At 49.9% G+C, this 26,418-nt stretch overlaps 3 protein-coding genes across 5 annotated transcripts; 1 reads left to right on the top strand and 2 right to left on the bottom strand.

Moving 5' to 3' along the window:
* Window positions 1-9,397: 9,397 nt before the first annotated feature.
* Window positions 9,398-19,903, bottom strand: nup188 (nucleoporin 188). The gene is made up of 43 exons (XM_088392779.1): window positions 19,494-19,903; window positions 19,097-19,151; window positions 18,688-18,761; window positions 18,537-18,621; window positions 18,386-18,466; window positions 18,251-18,295; window positions 18,078-18,170; window positions 17,865-17,984; window positions 17,575-17,786; window positions 17,371-17,485; window positions 17,086-17,286; window positions 16,924-17,004; window positions 16,743-16,835; window positions 16,539-16,658; window positions 16,280-16,406; window positions 16,044-16,202; window positions 15,851-15,977; window positions 15,685-15,772; window positions 15,507-15,583; window positions 15,307-15,421; window positions 15,109-15,229; window positions 14,960-15,026; window positions 14,727-14,852; window positions 14,410-14,650; window positions 14,113-14,319; window positions 13,863-14,032; window positions 13,717-13,786; window positions 13,555-13,622; window positions 13,187-13,385; window positions 13,035-13,112; window positions 12,866-12,951; window positions 12,659-12,804; window positions 12,316-12,506; window positions 12,047-12,247; window positions 11,857-11,949; window positions 11,637-11,789; window positions 11,353-11,490; window positions 11,205-11,279; window positions 10,829-11,056; window positions 10,559-10,690; window positions 10,422-10,495; window positions 10,204-10,333; window positions 9,398-10,016 (listed from the first exon to the last, which is right to left on the bottom strand). Exons 1-43 carry the CDS (start codon window positions 19,520-19,522, stop codon window positions 9,822-9,824), a joined length of 5,286 nt encoding a protein of 1,761 aa, XP_088248905.1. The 5' UTR covers window positions 19,523-19,903; the 3' UTR covers window positions 9,398-9,821.
* On the top strand, window positions 19,887-23,358 carry dolk (dolichol kinase). 2 transcript variants are annotated; one of them, XM_088392818.1, is made up of 2 exons: window positions 19,887-20,046; window positions 20,529-23,358. In XM_088392818.1, exon 2 carries the CDS (start codon window positions 20,610-20,612, stop codon window positions 22,188-22,190), a length of 1,581 nt encoding a protein of 526 aa, XP_088248944.1. In that variant the 5' UTR covers window positions 19,887-20,046; window positions 20,529-20,609; the 3' UTR covers window positions 22,191-23,358. The 2 variants fall into 2 exon arrangements, with proteins under 2 accessions (XP_088248944.1, XP_088248945.1); XM_088392819.1 differs by lacking the exon at window positions 19,887-20,046 and adding an exon at window positions 20,095-20,381.
* phyhd1 (phytanoyl-CoA dioxygenase domain containing 1) lies at window positions 23,235-26,118 on the bottom strand. 2 transcript variants are annotated; one of them, XM_088392838.1, is made up of 10 exons: window positions 25,976-26,118; window positions 25,169-25,327; window positions 24,716-24,791; window positions 24,527-24,630; window positions 24,272-24,334; window positions 24,176-24,197; window positions 23,975-24,103; window positions 23,796-23,912; window positions 23,569-23,695; window positions 23,235-23,496 (listed from the first exon to the last, which is right to left on the bottom strand). In XM_088392838.1, the coding sequence occupies exons 1-10, from the start codon at window positions 26,006-26,008 to the stop codon at window positions 23,448-23,450; spliced, it is 879 nt and encodes a 292-aa protein (XP_088248964.1). In that variant the 5' UTR covers window positions 26,009-26,118; the 3' UTR covers window positions 23,235-23,447. The 2 variants fall into 2 exon arrangements, with proteins under 2 accessions (XP_088248964.1, XP_088248965.1); XM_088392839.1 differs by lacking the exon at window positions 25,976-26,118 and adding an exon at window positions 25,605-25,754.
* Window positions 26,119-26,418: the final 300 nt, after the last annotated feature.

The following is a 26,418-nucleotide window of genomic DNA, read 5'->3' as shown; positions in this document are numbered from 1 at the left end:
TTCAAATCTTCTTCTTCTCCTGATCGTCCAACGGCGCTCGGCACACTGACGCCACCAGGTGGTCGCCTGTCATGGTGACTACTGTGGAAAGGCTTGCTTCGGACTATCCGTTGAAACTTTCAACACCGAACATGTTTGGATGGAGGATACCCTATCAATATGACCAAATCTCCTTTGGTTCCCGAGCAGGCTCTGGTCGAGTGGTTAATGCCATTGCCTTCAATCAAATGAAAATATTTATATCGAGTATATTTGTATTGTATATTTGTAAACGTGCTTTTGTTGTGCAATTAACCCTTTATTTATTCTCTTTTTTTTTTAACCTCGTGTAGTGTACCTACACATATTGTCATATAAAATGTCTGATTTTTATGTTTTAATTGGCGAATATAAAAACAAGGAATAAGACGCCAGACACGTTTTAACATAAATGTTTATTAAAAATAATAATATCAAAAGCAAATTTCAAACCAGCAATCTAATGTGAAATTGCAGTAGATATATTGGATGACAATATTTAGGCGTATATAGGTATACACGTTATTTAAAAACGACTATAAGTGTTATACTACGACACAAGTGTTTACCAGCTCAGTGGCCTAAGAGGAGAGTGTCCGCCCTGAGACTGGGAGGTGGTGGGTTCAAACCCCTGCCGAGTCATACCAGTGACTATAACAATGGTACCCATTTCTTCCCTGCTTGGCACTCAGTGGAAGGGGTTGAAATGGGGCCCCCCCCCTGCTGCTCACTTATACTCCGGTGCGACTTACAGTCCGAAAATTACGGTAAGTTCAAAAATATCAGAGGAAGTGATAAACAACTGAGGTGATTTGGTTGCATAAGCAAGCCTAACCCTAAGCACAGCAAAAGCGAGAGCAAGCCTAACACAAACCCTAAGCACAGCAAGAGCTCTGGTCGAGTGGTTAACGCCATTGCCTTCAATCAAATGAAAATATTTGTATCGAGAGTTCATCCTAAAATGAATTGTTCTTGCAAAAATTCTGCCGCCGTTGCAGTGCTCCCGTGGACTCATTTTCAAGTCAGTTGCTAAGAAACACCACACCGTTGCACAGAGACAATTCTTGAGTCATATCAAATCAATGATTTTCAAACGGGTCCAAACAAGTTTTTCCCTCATGGCTACAAAGATCTTTAGATCTTTTCGTTCACTCTCGTTCACTGAAAACATTCGTTCTTTTGAACCCATCGTTCACTCACGAGCCAACACTACACTGCAGTAGTGATACACACACACACACACACACACAATGATACGACAAACACGATGACACGACTTTTCACGCACCTGCACTTAACGAGGGAATCTTGGGAAACATGTTGGAACGCGGCCCCGAGGACTAGAGCTTGACACCTGTGACCTTTGACCATGATATTTCCCTCATAAAGTGGCCTGTTATTAGGTACACTTGAAAAGGGCGGTGTACCTAATGGAGTGTCCGTGTGATTCCCTCGTTAAGTGCACCTGCGGGAAAACTTTTAGCTCCTGCAGAACGTGAAAGTTACCAAAAACTTTTCCCGCACCTGCAATATGGCAGTAAATGGCAATATTTTTTCATTTTTACATAGCTTGGAAATGTATTATGATGGAGGAGTTTACAGGTGCAGGCCGGAGGGGGCTCGGCCCAAAGGAAATTAACAGATGGAAATATTTAAAAACACTTGAGGTCACCATTAGATTCAGATTTATCATATATATACACACGTATATAAATTAAATTTCCTTGAAGGGGATTTACACTGTACATGAAAGTATTTGTAACACCATTATCAGTATCTATAAAAACCTTCAGAGGGGAAAGAAGACAATAGCAAAGTGAAGGGATGGACTGATTTTAGACATCACCATATTTCATATTTCCACAGACAAATATAATTTTGATGTAATTCAATTCAATAAACAAATCATAATGTTAATGTACATTCTTGAAGCATACATCAAGTTGTGCAGGACTTGTGCCATAATGTATACATGTCTGATCATTTCTTTTTTATGGAACAGTCGCCCACCACCCTGCCCAGCCCCCCCTTGCTGGCACTACAGTGCTAACAAAAGTTCCACAAGCCTTTTTTTAATTTTATTTATTTTTTAAACTCTCATACGTTTCACCCATTCAGTAACATTTTTTAAAACTATATATTGGAGGAAATTCGACCTTTTAATTACTATTTAAAAAAAGCTGCAAGTGCAGCGTCGATAAGTTCGTGCTCGACTCTTATTGTACATAGACAACTAGGGGCACAAACTTTGAAATAAAAACCCCCTTAATTTGATTTCCGATTGAGGTCTGCAGTGGAATTTGAAAAAGATACACAATGGTACAAGTCGTATGGCAAAATTGGACATTCAGCTCCACGTCAAAGTTCAGTTTGACAAGTCCTTGAAAAGTGGTACCACCCAGTACATGTACCGAGGCTGGCCGTGTAGTTACGCAACTGCTTTGAATTGAAAGCTAAGGTCCTGGAAGTTACACGCTATGTTTATACATTAAATTGACTATAGCAGCAACCTGGACTGGACAGCAGCAGCCTTCTTTGTAGTCGGACAGCCAACGGGGACGCCAAGCCCTGCAACAAAACATGCAAGAAGTTTCACATTCAAGAGATGCACCATCGGTTGAGGCACATCGCCAATGATGACTTTATTATTATTATTATTACTTATTGACTTTATTTACAAGACCACCAACAGGAAGCAAACACACCACTGTTGATTTTATTCACAAGAATGCATGACGATTCAAAACAAACCAAAAAATGTCTCTGACCACATTAAAACAGCTTTTACTCGTACAGAAAAATGTACCAACATTCTGCAAGATTCTGAGTTCGGTGGCCATTTTAAAGCAGGGTTGCCAAAGATGACTTACTGATCGCAACAGAGACCGTTTGTACACTTGTCGTTTGCATCTATGGGTGTCTGGCTACTTGGCTTTTGTCAACAATTTAGAATGCATGCAGCTTTTCTTTGTGTGGTTAAAAAAATAAATAAAAAGCCTGACACTGCATATTTAACAAGTCAATTTTGTTTCAGCCTAACTTTACAATTGTCTTGTCATTGAGAATGTCTCAAATGATTCCAGTTTGTATGCGCGATAGACTGCCAATGCCAATGTTTAAAATGGACCACTTGAATTCAGTTCACAGTTTAATTGCAGTTCAGTGGTACACACACACACAATTACAGTACAAACAGTTCATTTCATGATTAAAAAAACAACAGTAAAACAACAATATTGCAAAATGACGCAGCGCTGAGAGAGAAAGAAAGAGGCATCATGCAGATAGCCAGTGTGCACACCCAGTGAAAAAGTGGAGGGAGGGATTTAGGAAAGAAAGGACAAAAGAAAAAAACAGTCATACTCTCCTTAAATGCTGGCTGGGCGTTTTGCCCTCGCCGCATCCGCACCCGTCCGTCTCGTGTCGGCCGCTCATCACGGGCGAATGTTGGCTCCCCCCCCGGCCGGTATTCGACGTTCGACTCATCCTCCGCCTCGTGCCACTGCAAAAAGAAAAACGGCACTCTGTTGCACGCGGTTCACTTCTGTGGACGTACTCATTACCTGTCTATTAAAGCGTGCTCCTATTTTAAGCTCCTTTATTAATAGCGTATGTACACATGAATGTTTTTGTTTTCTTTTTATGTCTGTTCCTATATGAAGAATTCAATGCTTATAATTTCTTTGTTGTAAAGTGCTTTGAGCTGCATTTCATGTGTGAAAGGTGCTCTACAAATAAAGTTTTTTATTATTACCCTCTGGTCTCGCGGTCCTGTCCAGTCCCTCTCTGTGCAGGCACCCATCAGATCCAGTGCCCCAGCAATCCTGAAAGGCAGACATTGTGGTGGTTTTTGCAAGGGGAAAAATTTCACTAGCACCCCCCCCCCCAACCTTGACTAAGGTAAGTTTGAATCAGGTAACTAGCGGCACGCACGGGCTGGCGCATGTGTCATACGGCCCTCCCGCATTGGAGCGATCCGGGTTATGAAATGTTTAACCCCTTACAAAAAGGGAGGGAGGGAGGGAGCGAGAGGAGATGAGAAGAGGCTTTGGTGCGCACTTAAGCGCAACCGGCCAGTTCCCCCTGAGTAGAGCTGGCTTGGCCCCGAGTGGGAAAAAAAAGAGGAAAACGTGACGTCACGGAGAGCGTCACGGAGAATCTCCTTGTCCTCGACACCGTCGACGACACTGGGACCCAGTCTGGCAGACATTATACCCTGGTATTCCACAAAGGGCAAGGTATAGCCACGTTCCACCCTGAGTGCACCAGGCCATGCAGGTACTGCCGGGCGCTTTGGAGAAAGAGTGAGAGAGAGAGCGAGAGAGAGAGCGAGAGAGAGAGAGAGAGGGGGGGAGGGAAGGAGGGAGGGAGGCAGGGGGTGTCTACTTTGCCGATTCGTATCTAGAGGGTCACAGCAACCCAAATGCCCGTGCGTGCTACTAGTTACCCTATTCAAACAGACAGGGGTAGGGAAAGCACAAAAGAAAAAACAAAGTCATACCCCCCCGAAACGCTGGCTGCATCGGCACCCATCAGTCTCGTGTGGGCCGCTCGTCACGGGCCAAGGTCCGGGTCTGCTCCGGCCGGTGTTGGACTCGTCTTCCGCCTCGCACAAGTGCAATAAGACAAATGGCACTCAGTTGCATGCGGCTCACTTCTGTCAACGTACTGATTACCTGCCCCCTCCCTGGTCTTGTGGGTGCAGCCCAGTCCCTCTCGGTGCAGGCTGGCGCTCGCCCCATCCGCTGCCAGCTGAAAGGCAGAAAAATAAGGAAATCAAATTAAAACCATCAGTGTGTACAGTACGCTTGCAGATTGGATTGCCATGTCACCGCCTCTGGCCAGCCTTGGCCAGTCGTGCATCAGGCTCCTCTTCAACACTTGGCGACTGCTTTCTTTGGGTGATTCCTTCCTTTGCACCCCGCTCACCAATCGCGGGTCTGGTGTCCTCCGTCCACCGGCTCTTCGTTTCATACATCGTCTCCCACCTAGCAAGACAAGCACAAAAGTCTCGCTTGCGCTTGCCGTCGCTTGCGCTTGCCGTCGCTTGCGCCTGCCGTCGCTTGCGCTTGCCGTCGCTTGCGCCTGCCGTCGCTTGCGCCTGCCGTCGCTTGCGCCTGCCGTCGCTTGCGCCTGCCGTCGCTTGCGCCTGCCGTCGCTTGCGCCTGCCGTCGCTTGCGCCTGCCGTCGCTTGCGCCTGCCGTCGCTTGCGCTTGCCGTCGCTTGCGCCGTCGCTTGCGCTTGCCGTCGCTTGCGCCGTCGCTTGCGCTTGCCGTCGCTTGCGCGGTCGGTTGCGCGGTCGCTTGCGCTTGCCGTCGCTGCGCGGTCGCTTGCGCTTGCCGTCGCTGCGCGGTCGCTTGCGCTTGCCGTCGCTGCGCGGTCGCTTGCGCTTGCCGTCGCTGCGCGGTCGCTTGCGCTTGCCGTCGCTGCGCGGTCGCTTGCGCTTGCCGTCGCTGCGCGTTTGGCACTCAATGAGGGCTGCACAACATATTGGAAAATCAATGATATGGCAGTATTGGGCCAGACCACTGCATTGAGGCAAGTTGTGCAAAATTCTTGGATGGAGGTTAACTATTTGATCGCAATGAGATCAGTTGGATGAGTTAACTTTAACTTACATCAATGACTTATCGTCTTAACTCATTACAAATAGTTAGGCAAGAAAACGTTTCATTTGAGACATGAAAAAAAAAAACCTTTGCTGTCTTAAAGTGCATGTCAATAACCTAGACCACCATATGGCAGTTTTCCAATACACGTGCAGCCCTCCACACATGTCACCATTGGTGTCCAAATGGCAGCCTCGGGGCAACTTGATCAACACCCCACACGACTGAACACGACACTGCTTTGTAGCACTAAATATCAATGGCAACATTTCGTGATTGATTGAATGAATGAATTTGCGTCAAAGAATTCTGAATTTGTTTCAGTATGCAGCCCTCAGACATTGGGACACCACTGGTGTAATTTATATAAAAAACAAAACAAACAAAAAAAAACATTTCACACGTTGAAGCTGCGCAGGTCGACGCCTCCAGGGAAGCGGCTCTCCCTCAGAACTCTGCGACTTCAGAGGGATGCCACAGCGGTCCGTTCACCTCTGATCAGATCGTGTCACATCCCGGTCGCCATCTGCAGAAACAGAAACAAATGTTTGAAACTCAAAGAGCACCCCAAGCTGTCGGTCACTTGCTTACTTGATCACAGCGGCTAGCTACGGTTGGTGAGCATCGCCCGGTCGGATCGGGCCGTGCGCCCCCCCCCCTTTCGCGTCCGGCCTGCAAATGGCAGAACATGCAATGAGTTGGGTGCTGCTCGCATCATTACGTCTTCCTCGTGGACCGGCTCGCCCAAACACCGCCCCCTACACCTAGAGAACAAAGGACACACAGCTTAGATCAAGCACGACAGTGGTAGGTTAGAAAAAGACACAAAATGTTACCGTCTCGCTCCAATGCTGCCCTACACCTAGGGGAGAACAAAGAACGCAAGTACCACAGCCGTGGTAGGTTAGGGTTAGATGAAGTGCAACAGTGGCAGGTTAGAAAAAGACAAAATGGTACAAGTCAAATTGCAAAATTGGACATTCGGGATCGGCTCGCTCCAACGCCGCCCTACACCGATGGGGGAGAACAAAGGATGCAGCAAGTACAACAGTGGCAGGTTAGGAAAAAGACACAAAATGGTACACATCATATGGCAAAATGGAACAATCGGATCCACATCAAAGTTTCGTTTTGTCTCCGTCTACGTAACCACGTCCTCCCCCAAGTGAGCCGTCAATGGCAACAAAGCACAAGACAACGCTGATCCAGACAAGCCACAACCACAGCACACCTCTTAAGCAAGACCAACCATCAGAGCCCCAAACACTGGCCACACCTGCAACCTTTCCGTCGTGCACCCATAACCAAAGGCAACCACACTGCCCCCTCCTGGGCACATGATCCGCACATGTTGACTTTTGCAGCGTGCTTCTTGATTCTTGACTTGATATAGCATTGCTCCTTTGGATATGGCATTGCTCCTTTGGATATGGCATTGCTCCTTTGGATATGGCATTGCGCCTTTGGATAGGCCATTGCGCCTTTGGATAGGCCATTGCTCCTTTGGATAGGCCATTGCTCCTTTGGATAGGCCATTGCTCCTTTGGATAGGCCATTGCTCCTTTGGATAGGCCATTGCTCCTTTGGATAGGCCATTGCTCCTTTGGATAGGCCATTGCTCCTTTGGATAGGCCATTGCTCCTTTGGATAGGCCATTGCTCTTTTGGATAGGCCATTGCTCCTTTGGATAGGCCATTGCGCCTTTGGATAGGCCATTGCGCCTTTGGATAGGCCATTGTGCCTTTTCATATGGAATTATACTTATCCCATGCGGCTCCTCTTGCAGCCTACAAAAAAAACAGACAGCCATTAATTGTGTGCTGGGAAGCTAAAACTCGACAACCATTGTGTGTTGGGAAGCTGAAACTTGACAAAAACAGGTTTTCACCTGATTCAGTACTACTCTTCCTCAGTGTCAACATCACTGAAAGGGCTCCTTCAAGAGCTTCCCGCTTGCTTTGTATAGAAGGATGCTGGCTGGGCGGCCTTTTTTAGTCCTACAAAAGACAAGCATATTGCAACAAAAATAGACATTGAGTAGAGTGCCAATGGCATGATTTTTTACCAACAATTATACATACTAGGAGTTTTACATTTGAAAAAAAATATTATTATTATATTGTAGTAAGTTAGGATAATTATAGTTAATATTTGAATTTTATACATTCTAAGTAGAGTTTTACATTTGAAAAATATATAATCATTATATTGTAGTAAATTATGATAATTATTTAGGATTATAATTCATATTTTCATTTCATCATTCATCAACTCCCCTCACATTGGACAGATGATCCAGGTTGGCGGGAGAAAATAACCCGCGCAAATGTTTGTTGCGTAACGGAACGAGAGCGGGCGGGCGCCATCTTTGAATGGATTTGGTCCGATTGGACACGACGTAACATACGTTGCATTCACCAGCTTGCCTGACACGGAATTGGCACACGCACAATATAAAATAATAAAAAATGGATTAGTTGACTAGAGTCAAACTAACATTTCCTACAGTCAGACAAACACGCGCTTATCGGCGGCGTCATCGACGAACCGTCTACAGACAGACGAATGAAAAAAATGCTGGCCAGCATTAAAAAAAACAAAAAAAACCGCGAAAGACATTTAAAATACCACCAAAACGCGCAACGACGCGACGCAAAGTGGATTGTGGCGTGGCGTGCCGTGCCGAAACCTCAAGCACTCCCTAGACAGCGAAAATCCTGCAAGAAATAATAAAAATGGCATCGTAAGAAACGGCAAACATTTGCTCACGGGCTAAACGGCCTGCGGCCTACAATTTACCTCCAGGCCCACCGTCGCGGTGGACGTGACGTTGCCGAGTCACGAGAGTACGACAATCCTGCAACAAACAAAATAAAAGAAATAAGAAAAGCGTGCCAATCGTGCAACAAACACGGCGTCCGTCGTGAAAAACGGCAGGAGACGACAAACATTTGCTAGCATGCTCGCTTAACCGAGGGCCAAGCGCTCGGTGGCACCTGCATATGATAACTCCCCTTGAGCGAGCACACCTGTCTTCAATTTGCCTAAAGCCCTGACGTCACGTCCGTCGTTTCAAATCTTCTTCTCCTGATCGTTCAACGGCGCTCGGCACACTGACGCCACCAGGTGGTCGCCTGTCACGGTGACTACTGTGGAAAGGGTTGATTTGGCTGTTTTGTTTGTGACGTGCCTCCCGGACAAATGTGAAATACACCATAAGTGGCCACGCCTAATAACAGCCCATTGCATTTGTAAATGTGGGCAAAATTGTGATAAAGTTTTAAAACTCAATATCTGCTGCGTCAGCGACAAGCAAAAGAAGGAAACTTGGCAAGAACGCGCTTGGTTCTATTTGAATTGAGCTTTCTCGTTTACCGTAGGGACGCCGGTTCACTCAGTGTGACGTCAAGTGACCTCGTAAAAGAGGACGTTATATTTAAATAGGACGCTTCCCCCCCCCCCCCCCCGTCTTAACTGATATTTTGTCGTTCTCCCGTCATTTCCGACAAGTACATGTAGAGAAACGTATACATGTTTTCTCGATGCATATTGATTTTACTGACGTTTTATATTTGAGGCTATGAAGTGAATCACATTGTCCACTGGGTGTCACTGTTGTCCCATCTGTTTGCTTTTCTTTGTCTAACGTTGAAACCGAAGTGACTTTTTTGAAGCCGATGCAATTCTTGAGTCATATCAAATCAATGATTTTCAAACGGGTCCAAACAAGTTTTTCCGTCAGGACCATGTATAGTAAGGCTTCAAAGGTATGATGTATAATAAGGCTTTTATTTGAAAAACTGAACACAAGTTTAATGAGTAAGGAGTAAATTAAAGCTTTGTATGTGCATATAAAAAGCAAGTTTTAAACATGTTCAAAACTTCATTCAGAATCATCTTTTTTAGCATTGAAACAAAAGCTGTGAAGTATGCACATGCTAAATCGCCAATGTTAAGTGAAAACTCGCTTGCAAATACTTTCAAACATACTTGCAGCTCAATGCTGTAAATGCAGCATTTGTCTATAATCACTTGTGCACATTTTTAATCCACACTGGCAACGCATCCAAAGTGAATGGTGAAGGTCGTCAAACGGACCTATAAAACTAGGCCTTGTAGGAAAAAAACCCCATACAAGTTGCCTTTTGGGCAGCTTTTCAATGAACACTGGCTGTGGTATTTCCATGGTTGCATTCATCTTTGCACCAGTCGTACGAAGGCCTGCACCAGCTGGATGATCGGCTCCTGGCCCTCGTGGATCGCCTTGGAGCCTGGGGTGGGTGGTTTAGACTGAGGTGGGCACGGGAGGGCCACTGCACCGCTGCCCCCTGCCGGGGACGAAGGCGAGCCGCGGCGGAAATGGCGTGCGAGGCTGGATAGGAGAGTGCTCTGTGGAAAAACAAAGAACCTATCAAAAGAAGAGAATGCTGTTCCTGGAGAGAGAGAAATTGCATGTGAAGGAAGGCTGAGAGGCTCAATGAAAACATATGGAATGACTAGGAGAACATTTTGAAATGTAAGCATAATAATAAAGACGCACAATCAAGACTGACAGCTTGGTTGAAAACAGCCTTACCAGCTCTGAGCTGAGTTCCTGCTTCAGCCGCTGCTTGTCTCGCGGCGAGATGGCAACGTCTTTGAGGCAGTGCAACGCCTGTGACACCAACACGTAGAAGCAGTTCTCCATGGTGAACATCAAAAGGGACCTCAAAAACACACGAGGAAAAAAAACGTGCATATTTAGGGCATCTACACAAGAAGGCAGTGTTGCTTGCATGGGTTCAAAGTTCTCACTTAAGAGCCTGGATCTCCTCGGAGGAGGCGAGAGCCACGATGCTGAGCAAGGCCGTCTCCTTCTTCTTCTCCATCTGATCCAAAGAAAACAAACCTGTCACGTCACGCATGCGCTTTCTCATGCGTGTTGATGGTACCTCGGTGAGCATCCCGAGCGCCACGTTGACAGTGGCCAAGAGGGTCCCAAAGGACGGAGACACGTCGGGATCGAAGGCTGGGGCCGTGAAGCTCAGCGCAAACAGCGTCTGGTAGGATGACAGGTCCATGCACTGCGCACATTTTGCAAAGTCAAAAAACAAGTCGAATGTAAACCTTCACGTTATTATAGCTGGGAGAGCAAAAAAAAAACAGCAGTCAGACACGAGCGTGCATGCGTGCGTGCGTGCGTGCGTGCGTGCGTGCGGTACCTGATCCAGTATCATCTGGCAGCAGTCGGGCGTGAAATGTTGCAGGCTGGCGAGCGTCTTGCTGAGGATCTTGAGCAGAGCGCACTGGACGGCCAGCACGGCCTTCTGCTCCACTTCGTCGCACTCGTATCGCCCCAGAGCTGACACCGGCACTTCCTTGGAGGGGGTCTGTGAGGGGCGCTGCGTCCTGGGGAGGGGCCCGGGGGGCAACGACTCGCCGTTTTTAGGCTGCAGGAGGAACATTTGCAATTGTATCAACAGGGGAGCATGAAATCACCATTTTTGAAGAGAGTGCCACCGCCGCTTGTCAAATCCCCCCAAAAAGTGCTGCTGGCAAAAACATGACAGATGAAGGTGGCGTGTGGCGGTCGGTCACCTGGAGGTAGTGGTGCAGCATCTTCTTGCTGTGCAGCAGGTATGTGCACGTCTGACAAAGGTAGCACAGATTCACCTGAAAGCACATTCAAACACGTTTCAGGAACAAACTCTTTTTGCATGAGGAGGAGGGGTCCTCCGGGACTTGCCTGCACATCCTGGAGCAGCTTGGGCAGGTGGAACTGCCACTCGTCGGAAAAGCTGGAGAGCTGCAGCAGGAAGCCAACGGTGTGGTCGGCCTCGTCCAGACACGCCAGACTCTGCACGGTGCGCACGGCGTTCAGACACTGCACGAGAAGAGGAGGCGGCAAGTTAGCGCTGGCTGGCTGGCTGGCTGGCTGGCTGGCTGGCTGGCTGGCCGGCTGGCCGGCCGGCCGGCTGGCTGGCCGGCCGGCCACAGTCGTGTGGAAAAAGTCATTCGATGCCGACACACCTGCAGGATGCGCTCCTGGTGCACGCCCACAAAGTCCAGCGCCTCGCTGATAAAGTTGTAGCGCAGCGTCTTGAGCAGACTCTCCATCAGGGACACGCACAGGCGGTAGACGCCGGGCCAGCACGCGCAGTCTTGAGATTTGCGGTTGAAACTCTGCACAGGAGAGGGCGCCGTTTCACGTCACAGGCCAAAAGGGAGAGGAGAAAAACGACCGTACTACCTGGGACGCTCCGTTGGTGGAGACTTCATAGACGCTGAGGAGAGGAAGACATATCGTTTGGATGACTCCTGCTCCAGCCACAGCTGCTGCCCCCTGGTGGAGGGAGGAACAAAAGCTTGAGACTTCTGAGCGCGCGAGGAGCTGGTCGTTGAAGGCATTTGTGGCGGCGGCCATGTGCGTTTGCGCTGACCTGCGGCGTGCGCGCCAGCGTGAGCAGCAGGTGTAAGGCGGCCTCGGTGAAGTAGAGGTTCTGCTTGGAGCGCAGACTGAGCTCCATGGCGCTCAGCACGGACGGCAGCACAGGGACCTTCCTCATCACGGCCACCCAATGCTCACCGTCCTCGTCGCTGCGGCACAGCTCCTTGGCCAGGTGCAGCGCCAACACGCACACCTGAAGAGCGCCGGTGTGAAAAAAGACGGCAACGTGTCCCAAAGACCAAAGGGCTGAGGCGGACTCACCCCGTCGCTCTGGTCCTTGTGGGGTCCGCGGGGGAAGTCGGTCTCCATGTTGTCGTCGTCGTCGTCGTCGTCCTCCGGAGGCTCGGCCGAGCGCTGCGCCTGACGGGTGCTGTCCCTCAGCGACGAGGCTTCGTCTTTCACCGTCTCGCAAACGCACAACAGCAGCTGGGGCAGCTGCGACACCTCGCCGCCTGGGTCGGACACATTTTCACATCATCAAGCGCCTTGCAAGTGGCTTTTTAAAATGTTGACTCGGGCGGGGCTTCAAAAAGAGAAAAAAGGCTGGACTGCTTTCAAAGGGTTACAACCGAGAGAGAGAGAGAGAGAGCGGCGCCCCTCGTACCGTTGAGTCCTTGGATCTGCAGCACGGAGATGAGCGCTGACAGGATTTTGGCTTTCGTCCTGTCAATCATCTGCTGGTCGGCTTGCAGGACGCACTCCAGCATGAGCGAGAGCGGCGGCAGGATGTCGGGAGCGGTCGCCACCACGCTGGGAAGGAGGAACCAGAAAACATCAGCTCATTCCAAAATTGACCACTCGTCTTTGGTACCTTCTCCACTGCTTGAGGAGAACGAGGAGCAGCGTGGCCGTCATGGAGCCCAGGCGGAGGCACGCCATCGACGAGGGTCTGGTCAGCTAAGGGACAAAGAAGGTGAGGTGAGGTCACGCCACAGCGGGCGGAGCGACGGGCGAGGAGGGCCGCAACGCCGGCGACTTACGGCGGCTTTGGTGGCATCCAGCACATCCATGAAAAGCTTCAGCTTCGTCTGGTTGTCCGTCAGCTGCATCACGTCGGACTGAGAAAGAAGGGAGGGGAAAAACAGATGAAATGGGGATAAACACAAAGTTTAAAAATGGCGAACGCACTCACGTGACCGGTGGCGAGGATGAGCAGCATCCGCCAGGCCAGCATCAGCATGTGCGTCTGCTCGGGGAAGTAGCAAACGCCCTGGTCCTCCATGGCCGCCACGTGGCACACCAGCGACTTGACGTACTGGGACCAGTACTCGTAACGCCGCGCGTTGGCCAACCTCCGCAGGGCGTCCTTCAGAGGCTGCTCCAGAGAGGTGCTGTTCAAGTGAAAGGAGGAGCTTCGTTGGCTTGGCTCATAGCTCCATCTCGTACGCTGAATTATCCATTTCGATGAGTATTTTTTTCCCCGTTTGACATATATCCTGGAGTCTAATAATGACACTACCCTACAAGATGCTATTTTCAAACTTGAGAGAGACAACTTACCTATGGACGTAAAAGACCTCCAGGCCGACGATTTTCATGACAAAGGCACACGTTTCCAAAACGCAAGGCTGAAGGGAATGAATGAATGAATGAATGAATGAATGAATGAGTCCACTCGCTTAGGTTACATCTTCCATTTAGTGAGCGTTTGAAAGGCCATACCTCAGTGGTGTCTGAAGGCGGCGCCAGCATTCCAAAGAGCGGCATGGTTAAGTTCTCCCAAAACCTCTCTCTGCGTTTGGGTTAGGGGAAAGAAAGTCAAATGATGCTACAATTCGTCACCGTTGCACGAGGCGGCGACTTTGTACTTGGTGCGCAGGACAGAGATGGCGCTGTCCCGCCGGTCCTGCCACAGCGCCAGCAGGAAGGCCAGAGCGGCGCGGTGCAGCAGCGGAGGGCACCAGTACTTGCCCTGCTGCTTGGAGTCAATCAGGTCCAGCACCACATGCAGGCAGCTCCACTCGCCCAGCAAGAACTCCTGCGTGCGCACAAGACAAACGGGTGACTACATTGGCAGCAAAATCACGCAAGGTCACCCGGAGCGGTGAAGGTCCGAACCTTGGAGCCCTCGTTGCCGTCTTTCACCTCCAGGTTGAGGAAGAGTTCGATGAGGCCCGGCTGCGTTTCCACGGCGACCGTCAGGAACTCCAGGATCATCACCTTGATCCGCATGTCCTCCGTCTTGCTCTGCAGACGCGTGAGGAAGGCGTCGCGGATGGCGGCCGCGTCGCTGCCCAGGCAGGCGTAGACGGACATGGGGGCCACCTGGCGGGCGGGGCCAGAGGAGCACGTGCGTTCGGCACGATGAACAAAAAAAACAAATAGATAAACGAATCAATAGCAACAGCAACTTACGGTGGCGAGGCGCTTGAGGAGCTGGATGGCCAGCCTGGGCAGCGCCGGGTCATGTTTGTGGTAGATGTACTTGGCCAGCACCACCACCAGGTTGTTGCCGTGGCCGCCGTGCTGCGTCAGGGCCTGCTCCAGGGGCGACGCCACATCAGAGGGCGGCTTGAGGCGGATGGCGTTGTTGCTGACCGAGAAGGCCAGCTTGACCATCTGGATCAGCACCTGACCCGGGCCCTCGGAGCCGCAGCTGCGCAAAGGCGACAAGGTGAGTTGTTGACCGTTGCGGGAGGACACAAAAGCGGCACCGAGGACTTGCTGCCGACCTGCTGGGCTGAGCGGCCAGAACCATGTCGATCTTGTCCACGCCCACTCCCATGATGTTGACCACCGCCTGCCCGGCCTCTGTGTTGGCCAGACTGTAGATGCAGAGCGACTGCAGGGTGGGCATGCTGTTGTCACAAGAAAGGAGAGAGAGAGAGAGAGAGAGAGAGAGAGAGGAAAAATGGAATGGCATTTTTAAAATGCCTCCCGACAACATTTCGACTTGATGCCCTACCTGCCCTGGTCCCCGCCCTCTGGACTCAGATTGAGGATGGCATGGATGAGCTCCAAAATGAGACAGCCTGAGGAAACACTGCGAGTTGACTTTCCGCAGCAAACGTGGAAAAACAAAACAAAAGCACCATTCGCTGAAATGCGCCTCACCAATCCTCTCTCGGACGCCGTAGGCGTTGTAGCGCCACTTGTGGTAGGTGGGCAGCATCTCCTTCAGCACCAGCAGCACGCAGGGGATGAGTCCTTTGTTCTGAGTGCTGCCCAGCTGACCCTGAAGGCAACGCGACAGCAGTCTTACCGACAGCGGCACTCGCTTGCCTACATCTGATCACGACGGGCGCGGCTCACCTTGACCAGGGTGGTGACCAACTTGAGGAAGGCCATGGTCACGGCGTACTCCCCTCTGGGCTGCTCGATCTGGACCAGCAGGTTGCCGTAGTTACCCGCTTTCATGCCCTCCGCGCTGGAGGGGAACAAGACGGCGAGAAATTCAAGAGCGCTCCTGCCTGCTGCAGCTCGCCTTGAAATATGGCGAAAGGGGACGGCACCTGACACACTGGGCCATGCTGTTCACGGGGTGGGAGGAGAACGGGAGGAAACCCGTGCGCTGCAGGCTGGACCACACCTGACGAGACAAGAAGCAGGTGAGGAGAGTGCAGGGACAAGTGGCGGCGAGGCGAGGCGAGGCGAGGCGAGGCGAGGCGAGGCGAGGCGAGGCGTCAGCACCTTGCCGGGCATCCTGGCGGCCAGCACTGACAAGCAATTGACGCACGAGGCGATCACGTCCACCGGAGGGTTGATGACTGACGTTAACCTGACACAAGACACGTGACCTTTACTTCTTTGAAAGACCTTTCTCCCAAATTGCATTCTTTTGGTGAAAGAGTTTTACCTCTGCAGAAGCATGTAGATGCGCGACGTGAGGGGCAGCAGGCAGTCCGACACGGTCCAGTCGGTGCTGATGATCTTGTGCACCAGGTCCAAGATGGGCTTGACGCGGGCGCAGTGCGCCATGACGTCTGCACACGGAAGGAATGAGCTGAGCGGGGGTGGGAATGTTCCAGGACTGAATAGACGTGGCGTACCTGCGGTGGAGACCACGTGGAGCAGCATCTCCACCTCGCACGTGAACAGCGTCCAAGAGCTGTACGGGAAGTCCCAGCGCACCACGTAACCTTGCTCGCCGCCAAGCATCACCTGGCCCAGAATGCCCTGTGGCATCCACAGGTTGGTCTGGCCCGTGCCTGCATACGTAGACAAAATCTTGTTAGAATGTTTTACCGTTCCTGGTGGGGGGGGAATCCTATTCAAACAAACGAACCTAGCGGGTAGAGAAGTTTAGGAGTCTGTCTCTTCCACAGTGTCTCGTCCTCCTTGGCGATGATGTCGTTGGGCTTGTGCTTGTACGCTTGCGTGTAGAAAGACATCTTATCCAAAAAGTTGTACACCTGCCACACACCAAGGAACAACACAGCTTTTTGCACAAGTATTCACCTCCACCCTTTGGCTTTTTCCACATTGGTACAGAATAAAATATTCCAACATTGATTGACTTTTCTTTTCCTTTCATGGCAATTTACCTTCTTGACAGTGGACTTGTTAGACAAGAGCGCAGTGAGGAGCTGCAAAAGAGGCGCGATCTTGTGAGGGAACATCCCGACGGCGCTGTCAAGAATCATTCCCAAGCCCATGTTGGGTTTCTGTCACGGGATTCCGAACAAAATAGGCAAAGATGAAGATAATCTTTCCTGCGAGATTCTTTGGCGATGCAAGTCGGCGCCTACCATTTCCCAAATGACCTCGGCCAGGCTGGGCGCGGAGAGGACCTCGCAGGCGGCGTCGATCAGGTGGGAGCTCTGTGACCCGCCGCTGCCAGTCTGTCCAAAGTAGAAAAACGTGTAGTTTCTTCATTTTAGGATGAATAAATAATAGTCGGTCTCAATTGTGTGAAGATAGCTCACATACCTGCAGGCTTTCTTCTTCAAAAGACGTGATGACAAAGGACAAAAGGCCGTAGACGCACATCTTGGCTGTGCTTGCTGTGCACTGCGGCAGAGATTTCAAATCAAGACTACTTGAATCCAACCAGCAGACAGATGGTAGGTACCAAGGTTGGCGCCGTCTTACATTGTTCCCGGAAACTCCCAGGCCTTTCAGCATGGCGGCGAGGTACTTGAAGACCTCCAGCTGCAAGGCTACGCTGCCGATCCGCCGTACCACGGGGTTGGATTCGTCGGGTCTGAGCGTGTGCCGCAGCAGGACCCAGGCCAGCAGTACCGGCCCGTGGTGGGGGATGTCCCCAAAGGTCAACAACAGCTGGTCCATCTCCTGACAGGGATGAACAGATGTTCACTGAAATCCATTTAAAAAAAAAAAAAAGCTGCAGCGCTATTTTTGCAGCATTGGTCAAACCTTGACAATGTCGGGAACACTGGAGAACTGATGCTGCTCTGTGCAGTCCTCCAGGGCGCACTTGTGAAGGAAGTCCACGTCCATGCCCTCCACCAGGATGAGAGAGCTCAAGTAGCTGCATTGCACCAAAACAAGACGTCAACATGAGCTGCATTGTCATCAAAGCGCTATTTTATTTGACATATCCATTTATTGTGTTCTTACCCGTTGCGATTGACCAGCGCATCCATGCTCCGGTCCACCAGGTGCCTGTTGGTCTGCCGCAGTCCGAAGCCCTGCTCCTTGAACATCTTGGTGAAGGTCAGCAAGTCAGACGGGCTCATCTCAAAGTAGGCGTAGTACAAGAAGATGATCTCCAGCAGCAGCGACTGCTCACGCAGGCACTGCAGGAACCAGCGCGACACCTGCCGCTCTGTCTGAGGGACGGCAAGAAAAACTTTAGCGAGCCATCTTTTCAACTCGTCTCCACTGGATGTGCGGCGGCGGAGCGTCACCATGAGGTTCCCGTGAGTTTCCCACGTGGGCGCCTCGGCTTTGAAGAGGCTTTGGAACTGAGTCTGGTAGCTGCTCACCAGGTCCTTCTCTAGCTTGTTGACGCAGTTGGAATACTCGCTCTTGCCAAGGAGAAGATAAGCCACGTCACAAAACCAAACAAGGACGAGAGCGTGTGTGTGTGTGTGTGTGTGCGTGTGTGGTGATCTTCTAACCCTGTAGGGATGACGCTCGTCTTGGAAGTATGTCAGCAACAGGAGGACGCAGCGGAGAAGACACATGCGCTCCTCGTAGTAATAGTCTGCTACCTGTGGACGCACACACACGCTCGATTTTAACAAAGTGTTGTTGTTTTTTTTTTTTAAAGCAGGAGCACATATCTCCAGACCTTGAGCAGCAACGCTTGACTTTGCCGCTCATCCTTTAGCACAACCTGCGCACACACGAACAAAATGTATAAACATCACTCGAGTCCTCCTGCATGTTTATTTAAAAGCGGACACGACGTGCAGTGAGAGCTCACCTTTAAGGAATCCCGGGTTCCTCTGTAGTCCTCCTGCAGGTAACACTGTAGCAGCTGCACACTCTGCAGCTCATCCAGGCCCTGCCATCACATCGCACCAGTCAGGTTCAAATAAACTGACAAACAAAGAGCGCTTGTAACCACATCTTACCAGTAGCTTACTCAGCCTCAGACCAAAATCCTTCAGCGGCTGAGCGACATCTTTCTTCTCCTTTACTTTGGTGGCCGAGCAAGAGCTAGACGGGTACATTCACACAGTTACTCCCCTTCCATGTTTGAGATCAGAAGTCTACAAAGTATACCTGGGTGGCTTGTAGTAGCTCAGGCCTTGATGCAGTCGCTCCCAGTGTGTTTCCAGCTCTGATTCTATCTGAGCCTTCAGAAAACATCAGGTTTATTCATCTTTTGATTCGTGCATTGTGTCAAGAAAATGGCTGGATTTGTACTTAGCATAAAATCAATGATAAATTCAGTTTGCCCATGAAGAGTTTCACATTATAGAAACTGACTTTCAGTACTAAATTAAACGGTTTGGTTGATCATTAGGCGGTTTGAATATAGAGATTAGATTTAAGCTAGTTCTTTTATGAATATGCAACAGTAAATGTAAACACATATCCTATCAGCTAGGTAAATAAACAGCCAAATCCATCCAACACAGGCAATCAATTGGCCACTTAGACTAGGGCTTACAACAAAGAAAACTCATACTGGCTCTCTCAGCGCAGAACGTCCCAGCAAAATGGTCCATAACTCTCGACAGCTCCTACGGGAAAGAAACAAGGCCAATAAACTACAAGTCACTATCTCGACTTGTACATTCGGTGGTGACGAGTGAAAGCATTGAAAGGCGGAAATGCCGCATGTTCGGCTAGCCTTGATAGACTCCACACCGCCGAGCCATTCGAACGGTTCAAATGTTAGCGCTGTTGCTAAGCTAAGTTAGCGTGACGCTAAGAGCCGTCGGCTGAACGGGGAAATATGCCATAAAAAGGCGGTCTGTTGGGGTAACAACTGCAGCACGAAGGTCGCCTCGTAAGTTTTTTCGTCAATTTTCACAGCGCATATCGGCCAAACGAAAAAAGTGAGCTAAGTTGGCGGCTCGTACCTGAAACTCATCGTGGAGTCCGCCATCATCGATGCTGCGCTATGATTGGCTGATAGGCTTTTACGTCACAACAACAACAACAACCCTAGACTTCTTTGTGGTTATATTCGTCGAGATGCAATACTCGATTGCCGTCTTGTGGACGACAATATAACAACGCCACACGGGTACTTATGGAAGTTGTACGCAATAAATGATCGTCAGTATCTTAATGGATATAAATTGTTAAAAAAAAAAATCTAACATAGCAATGGAGTTCGGGGTTAGCAGTTACTGCTGTCATCTTGTGGACGGCGAAAATCGTATCAATTATGATTTACATTTACTTAATGTATTTACCGTAATACTATTATTTACTCAATCAATAGCCACACCAAATTATAATTTTATGTAAAATAAACAAATCAATCAAATGAAGCAATGGAAAGTGGGGCTACCACGTGACCCGGCTATCGAAACATGGCGGCCTCCTACTGGCTGGGAGACGAACGTTCTCTGACAAAGGGAAGACACCCTTTCATTCGCCTCGTCCGTATGACAACACAATAACGCAGTAAGTATAATTTAATTCTCTCTCTCTCTCTCTCTGTGCATCCTCGGTGGTTATGACGACCATTATATGTTGATTATTTGCAGTGTTTCGTTACGGATAACGCTGTGTTGTGTCGCCATCCTGCAGCATCTCAGCAAGCCTCAGATCCGAAATAAATAAGCTGAAAAATCATGTGCTTGCTTTTTGCCCAAAATAGTCATTAATAACAACTATGCATCCCCAAGGGGTTAGTTAAAAGTGTAACTAGCAAGCCCTCGCAGGGACTAAAGGTTATTGTGCAATGCAAGCGTGCGTCAATGGGAGTGTGTGAAGGTTCACCCCGGTAGGAAGCAGCGGTGAGCGCTCAGTGACAGCAAGGCCTTCTCACCTGGCCCACATTTACATTCTCAGTTCGAATATCTGTTCTATGCAATTTGACTGAGTCGTTATAGTCTCTTCTTTTTTGCCACCTGTGTTTCACCTTCCAAATGAACCGCTTTTAGAGTGAGCCGTGGGCCAAATGAAGAAGTGACAGACGGCGGCCGCAAGTTGATCGCAGCAAGCCCGCCTGGCCATCCGCAGCCATGACGCCGCACGTCGACCCGGTTCTGGTGGAGTCAGCCGTGGTGTCGGCGGTGGTTCTTTGCGTCCACACCGCGCTGTGGAACCAGCACTCGTGGTGCGCCGTGGCCTTGCTCATCCAGGCCTTCTACGTGCAGCACAAGTGGGACCGCTTGCTCAAGTCGGGCGGCGCCGTTTTCCAGTTCCGCCCCGCGGCCAACAGCGGCATCGTCCCGGCCTCCATGGTGATGCCGCTCCTGGGTCTGGTGCTGCGGGCCAAATGCGCGTCGGCGGGCAGCGTCCACTTGGAGCGCTTCACCATGGTGGTGACGGTGAGCGGCATGGTCCTGGCGCTCTTCCTGTCTCTGATCGCGCTGGGCGTCACCAGACCGGTGCCCGTCAACACCTGCGTGGTGGCCGGCCTCTCGGCCAGCGCCATTCTGTACACCGCCAAGCAGACCCTGACGGTGTCGGAGGTGATCGAAGTTCTGGAGGTGCTGCTGATCTTCGTCTACCTCAGCCTCATTGTGCTGTACCTGCTGCCGCGCTGCTTCACGCCCGGCGAGGCGCTCCTGGTGGTGGGCGGCGTCAGCCTGGTGGTCAACCAGCTCATCAAGCGCTCGCTGAGCTGGGCCGAGGCCAAGGGGGCTGACCCGGTCCACTACCTGCTGCCCGTGCTGGTGGTGGGCTCGCTGCTGCTGGGCGTGGTCTTTGCGCTGCTCTTCTGCTTCATGGAGTCGGAGACGTGGGTGTCGTCGCTCTTCTTCCACACCATGACGGCCGTGCTGGGCCTGGGCATCCTCATGCCGTGGCTGTCGCTCTTCATCGGGCGCCATCCCATCATGTGGTTGTGGGACTTTATCACCTTCAGCCGGCGCCGCCTGGGACTCGTGGCGTACTGGGCGGCGCTGTGCTTGGCCGCCACCGGCGTGGTACTGCACCAGAACTACCAGCGCCGCGCCGGCTCCAAGAAGCACCAGGCCTCCACGGTGGTGCGCAAGTACTTCCACGTCATCGTGGTGGCCACCTTCGTCCCGGGGCTCCTCTACGACAGCCAGCTGCTGCACGTGGCGTCGGCGGGCTGCCTGGCCGTCTTCCTCTTCCTGGAGTACGTGCGCTACTTCCGGATTAAGCCGCTGGGCCGCCCTCTTCGCCAGATGCTCACCTTGTTCCTGGACGAACGCGACTCGGGCCCGCTTATCCTCACCCACATCTACCTCCTGCTGGGCATGGCGCTGCCCATCTGGATCTTCCCAGGGGCCTGCGCGCCCAAGGGGACGCTCCCCGGGGCCGGCGGCTTGGTGCCCTACGCCGGCGTGCTGGCGGTGGGCATCGGCGACACGGCGGCGTCGGTGTTGGGAAGCGCCGTGGGCGAGATCCGATGGCCGGGCACCAAGAAGACCATGGAGGGCACGGCCACGTCCGTGTTGGCCCAGATCGTCGGCGTGGCCTTGCTGCTGATTTTCGACGTGGGCGTCAACCTCAACGGCGCCTACTCGTGGATCCTGAGCTCAGTGGCGCTGGTGGCCATGCTGGAAGCGTACACCTCGCAGATCGACAACCTGCTGTTGCCGCTCTACCTGCTCATCCTGCTCACGCTCTGACAGGACGACAAGAGCGGCGGGCGGGCGGGCGAAGAATGGCACAAAAGACGCAGACGGCAAAACTTCTACTGGAACGAGCGCAAGGCTGTTGACGTGCCTACAGATGGCCTTGGAAAACATTTTCTGGCATGAACTACTCAAAGTTAGGGCTATGACGCTTTGGGTTGAAATTTCAGAATGAAACTAAATGATGAAATGAAACATGATGCATAGTTTGAACCTTGATTCTAAAGGTACCTAACCAACAATTCAATGAAAATATGTTGTATAAATACAAGATTTAAAAAAAAATATCCGTTCTTATTTGCATACAAGTGAACTGTGCAGTCTCTTTTGCACACCGCTAGAGGGCGCCCGCATACCGCATGACAGCGTTCCTCATATTTGCAATTTGTGCATTTTTTAAGGGGAAGAGGGGGAGAACCTGTTATTTTTGCCAATCAAACTGAAATATAATACATCCCTGAGATTGAATAAGTTAAGTCATTCATTATTGTTAAATAAAGTGAAACAAAAAAAGCAAAAATGAATGCCCGTCTAAGCAATTATTTTTGACGAGGCTACGCAACAAAGTTCGTTTTTCAGTCAAGGATGGATGAACAAATTGGCGAATTATTCATTCGCTTCATTGTGAAATTTCAGTCATTTTCCCAAAGCTCGTGAGTAGTGAACAATGTCCTGGTATCAAAGCCTTAAACGGCGAGACAATTAAAGTAGATGCTGTTTTTTCAGCTTTCGTGGGACCCTGTTCGGTATTTATTATGATTTAAAATTCCCCCATTCCACCCTAAATGATCACGACTGAATGTTTAAGCTAAGTTTAATGCTAAGATATGAGCCTTTCCCTATATTTTTAATCTTGCATGTGAAAGAAAAAAAAAATTGAAGAAAAAAAATCTTAGCCCTAGTTGATCACTATGTGATGTTGCCTCATGATCCACTATTGGCACATTTCATGTTTCGTTTTCAATGAATCATGTTCCGAAAGCACTTTAAGGAGTGTTTTCTCCGTTAAATAGTCACGATTGAATGTTTCCTCCAAACGCGAGATCTCCCTGCATTTTTATTTCATCGTGTCATTTTGCTTTGAATCTATTTCCAAGTATCGAAATTGAATTATTTGTACAAACGTCCTGTCACCATTATTAAAGTACATGCACAAATATCAGCTGTGTTTCTCGTTCATCTTTTTTCCATCCCTAATCATTTGTATGAATGCTTTTAAGAAAAATTAGGAAGAAACCGTCATCCGCGACCTCATTTGGTGTAGAGGGGTGGGAAAGGAAGTTCTTCGGTGGGCTGCAGCCTGAAAGAAAAAAATGGGAGCAACGTCAAAAGTCTTTTTTTCGGTCGTCGTCTTTGAGTTTGAAAGGCTGACCAGTTGTCTGGACTCCAGCGGGTTTGGTGGGCCTCCATGAGATGGAAGGTGAAGACGTGGCGCGTGTCCTCGGATACGTTCTCAGCGCTGCGGTGCACCACTTGGCCGTGGATCAGCACCACGCCACCTACAGGTCGTTTACTGCGCGTTAGTGACTATCAAAAGTCAACACACCCCAGTTGAAATGCCAGCGAAACATTAGAAACTGAAAAGAAGTTTCGATGAACCTTTTTTAACTTCTACCGGGATAAACTTGTCAGCGTCGTAGTCCCGCTCCGTGCCGATGAAGTCCGTCAGGGGGAAGGTGCCCGGCGGCGTCCTCACCATCCGTCGAGTCACGGCGCCTGCCCGGGTGGGAGGCGAAGAATTGGATGGCGCGGGCGTGCCGATAAAGGTGTCCGCTTACTGTTGTGCGAGGCCGGCAGGAACCACAGGCAGCCGTTGTTGACGGTGGCGTCTTCCAGGGCCACCCACAGGCCCATCACCCTTCCCAGGGGCTCCGTGTACAAGAAGGTGGCATCCTGGTGTGGCGTCACTAGGGGGCGCGACAGCAAATATTCAATGACATCAAAAGATCAGATCAAGCCTTGTACTTTTCTCCACCCACCTTCTCCGCCAATCCTGGGTTGCTGGAAGGGTGAAACACATAACAAAAAATGTCAGTAATATTCACTGATATCTTTTGCATGTTGCGCAGGCTGACCTTGAAGATGTACATGCTCTGCAGAATGACAGGATGAACCAGGCCAAGCTTCCTGGCGATTCCCTGAGAGGATCATGAGCGCGCAAGACATTCACAAATGGAACGGACGCTTTTACAAACGCCAGTGGAATGCTCTCGTACACATTAACAATTTTTGTGATTTGTGAAAGGATTTCACCAGCGTGTGTTTGAGCCTTTCACTTGCAAAAAAAACCCCATAAAAAGTCACTTGTGGTGTGCGGTGAACTTTCTCACCTGAACTTTGTCTGAATGCGTAACTTTTTCATACAAAGGTTCATGAGCATGCAGCGCATGTCCCACTTTATTGAGCGATCGATGCTTGGGCACCGCAAACTCTCCTGCGGGTGAAAAAAGAAAAAAAAAAAAAAAAAAAAGAATCACTTCACTGAAGATGATGAGGAGCTAATAAATACGCCAACTGACCTTTATCGTCAAAAACTCCCTTCTCGAAGAAAAAACGGATCTTATCTCCACTGGTGATGAAATAGTCGGCGTTTCCCTGCGGGTCAAAAGCACAACAGCTGATTGACTTCATCAAACGCATTCAACATTCACAAAAAAAATTGGGGAAAAAAATGCTGACAAGTGTGACCCACAAATTCTGCCTAGCAACAAGTATTGCAAAAAATATATGGACAATGTTAGGATGTTTTTTTCTTTTGCTGTATGATTCAATTATGAAACTCAAAAATATTCAGTATGGCCGCCTTTCTCGAACCTTACGAAATTGGGTCTGCTAAAATGAAATAAGAAGGTCACATACCTGCATCTGCAGTGTGACATCAAGGAAGGCATTTGACAGAAACCCGCCGAGTTGGATCAAATCAGTAAGTAAGTATATGTACTTGACTACTTGCCAGCACCGAAGCAGCTAACCTGCTCACTGAGCTGCTCCTGCTGGTAGGTGGTGAAGGTGGTGCGGCAGTGCGCCGGCACATCCATCGCGTCCACGATCTCAGACATCCTCTGACGCAGCTCGTTGCACTCGCCGGGCGTCAGGAACCCGTCCAGAACCACGTAGCCGTCCTCAAAGTACTAAAAAAAAAAACAACACACACATCAGGGACAGCACCAAGTTCCACTCACACTTGATTCATTTGGAGTTGTTTTTAAACTTGTATCCTTTTTTTCCCAAAATAATTGAATTCCTCTTCTGTGGTTATCATCACACTGAACTGGTACAAAACATGTTTTTGTATTCTAATCAACTGAATGTGCAGCTAGGTCCTTTGCTACTGTACATTAATGTGCATAATTCAAGAAGAAAATATTTCCAGTAACTCCAAATATATTGGCAGTACTCGCAGCTTACCTCGTCACTGGCAAAGAAAGCTCAGCGCCGCCTGTACTTCCTGTGGAAGCTCAGGCGTGCATGTGCTCCTCAAGCAGTCCTGTCTACATTCTACCCTGGCACCATTGAGAGCGTCCTCACCAGTTGCATCGCTGTCTGGGGTGGTAACTGCACTGAACAGAACTTGAAGGCCCTGCAGCGCATAGTGAATACGGCTAGTAAGATTATTGGTGCTTCGCTCCCCTCCCTGAAGGACATTTACACCTCCCATCTCGCCCGCAAGGCAACCTCGATTGCCAGAGATGTGGGTCACCCGGCTCACTCTTTGTTTGACCTTCTGCCCTCTGGGAAAGAATACACGGTCTCTTTATCAAATGATATGCATTTCTCACCTTTTGCACATCTCGGTCACTTAGGAAGTCCATGTTGTCTTCACGGCTCTGAAAAACAAAACTGTGTGCCTTCTGAGAGGAGGAAGCTTCTGCTGATTCGTTGGCTGAGCCAGTAGCAACGTGACCTACCTCATACGCCCGGATGTAACGGATCAGCTCATGGGATTTTCTCTTTTGCGCATGGCTATGGAGAACTCAATTGTCTAGCGCCCCCTAGCGGCTACTTAGTTGAGTTACAAATCACAGTTATACGCTACGAGTTAAATTCAGTGGCACACAAAGTGAATGGCAACCTGTTCAAGCTGCCGTGTTTAACGCAACAATGTTTAAGCTCAATGATTAAAAAAAAAAAAAAAAAAAAAAACTAACAGCAAGAAGTGTTTATTGTGTCTTTCCCCCAATTACATTTCAACGTACATTAAACTTCACACTTGCAAAATGCA

Source organism: Syngnathus floridae, chromosome 12 (genome assembly GCF_059516105.1).
Source record: "Syngnathus floridae isolate MCC-2025c chromosome 12, RoL_Sflo_1.0, whole genome shotgun sequence".
NCBI classification, from domain to species: Eukaryota; Metazoa; Chordata; class Actinopteri; order Syngnathiformes; family Syngnathidae; genus Syngnathus; species Syngnathus floridae.
Note: the sequence above shows the minus strand (reverse complement) of the source record. Positions and strands in the feature narration are given on the sequence as shown.

Bases quoted from the DNA above. Each gene is read 5' to 3' on its own strand.
- phyhd1 (XM_088392838.1), bottom strand. From the start codon at position 26,008: ATGGACTTCCTAAGTGACCGAGATGTGCAAAAG. The intron at 24,792-25,168 runs GTTAGCTGCTTC...TTTGACCCGCAG, and splicing joins AGGAGCAGCTCAGTGAGCAG to GGAAACGCCGACTATTTCAT. The intron at 24,104-24,175 runs GTGGGTGGAGAA...CGCGCCCCCTAG, and splicing joins ACCCAGGATTGGCGGAGAAG to TGACGCCACACCAGGATGCC.
- nup188 (XM_088392779.1), bottom strand. From the start codon at position 19,522: ATGATGGCGGACTCCACGATGAGTTTCAG. The intron at 11,491-11,636 runs GTGTGTCGGCAT...CTTCTCGTGCAG, and splicing joins ACCAGGAGCGCATCCTGCAG to TGTCTGAACGCCGTGCGCAC. The intron at 10,496-10,558 runs GTACCATCAACA...TCTTTGGATCAG, and splicing joins CGCTCGGGATGCTCACCGAG to ATGGAGAAGAAGAAGGAGAC.
- dolk (XM_088392818.1), top strand. From the start codon at position 20,610: ATGACGCCGCACGTCGACCCGGTTCTGGTGGAGTCAGCCGTGGTGTCG.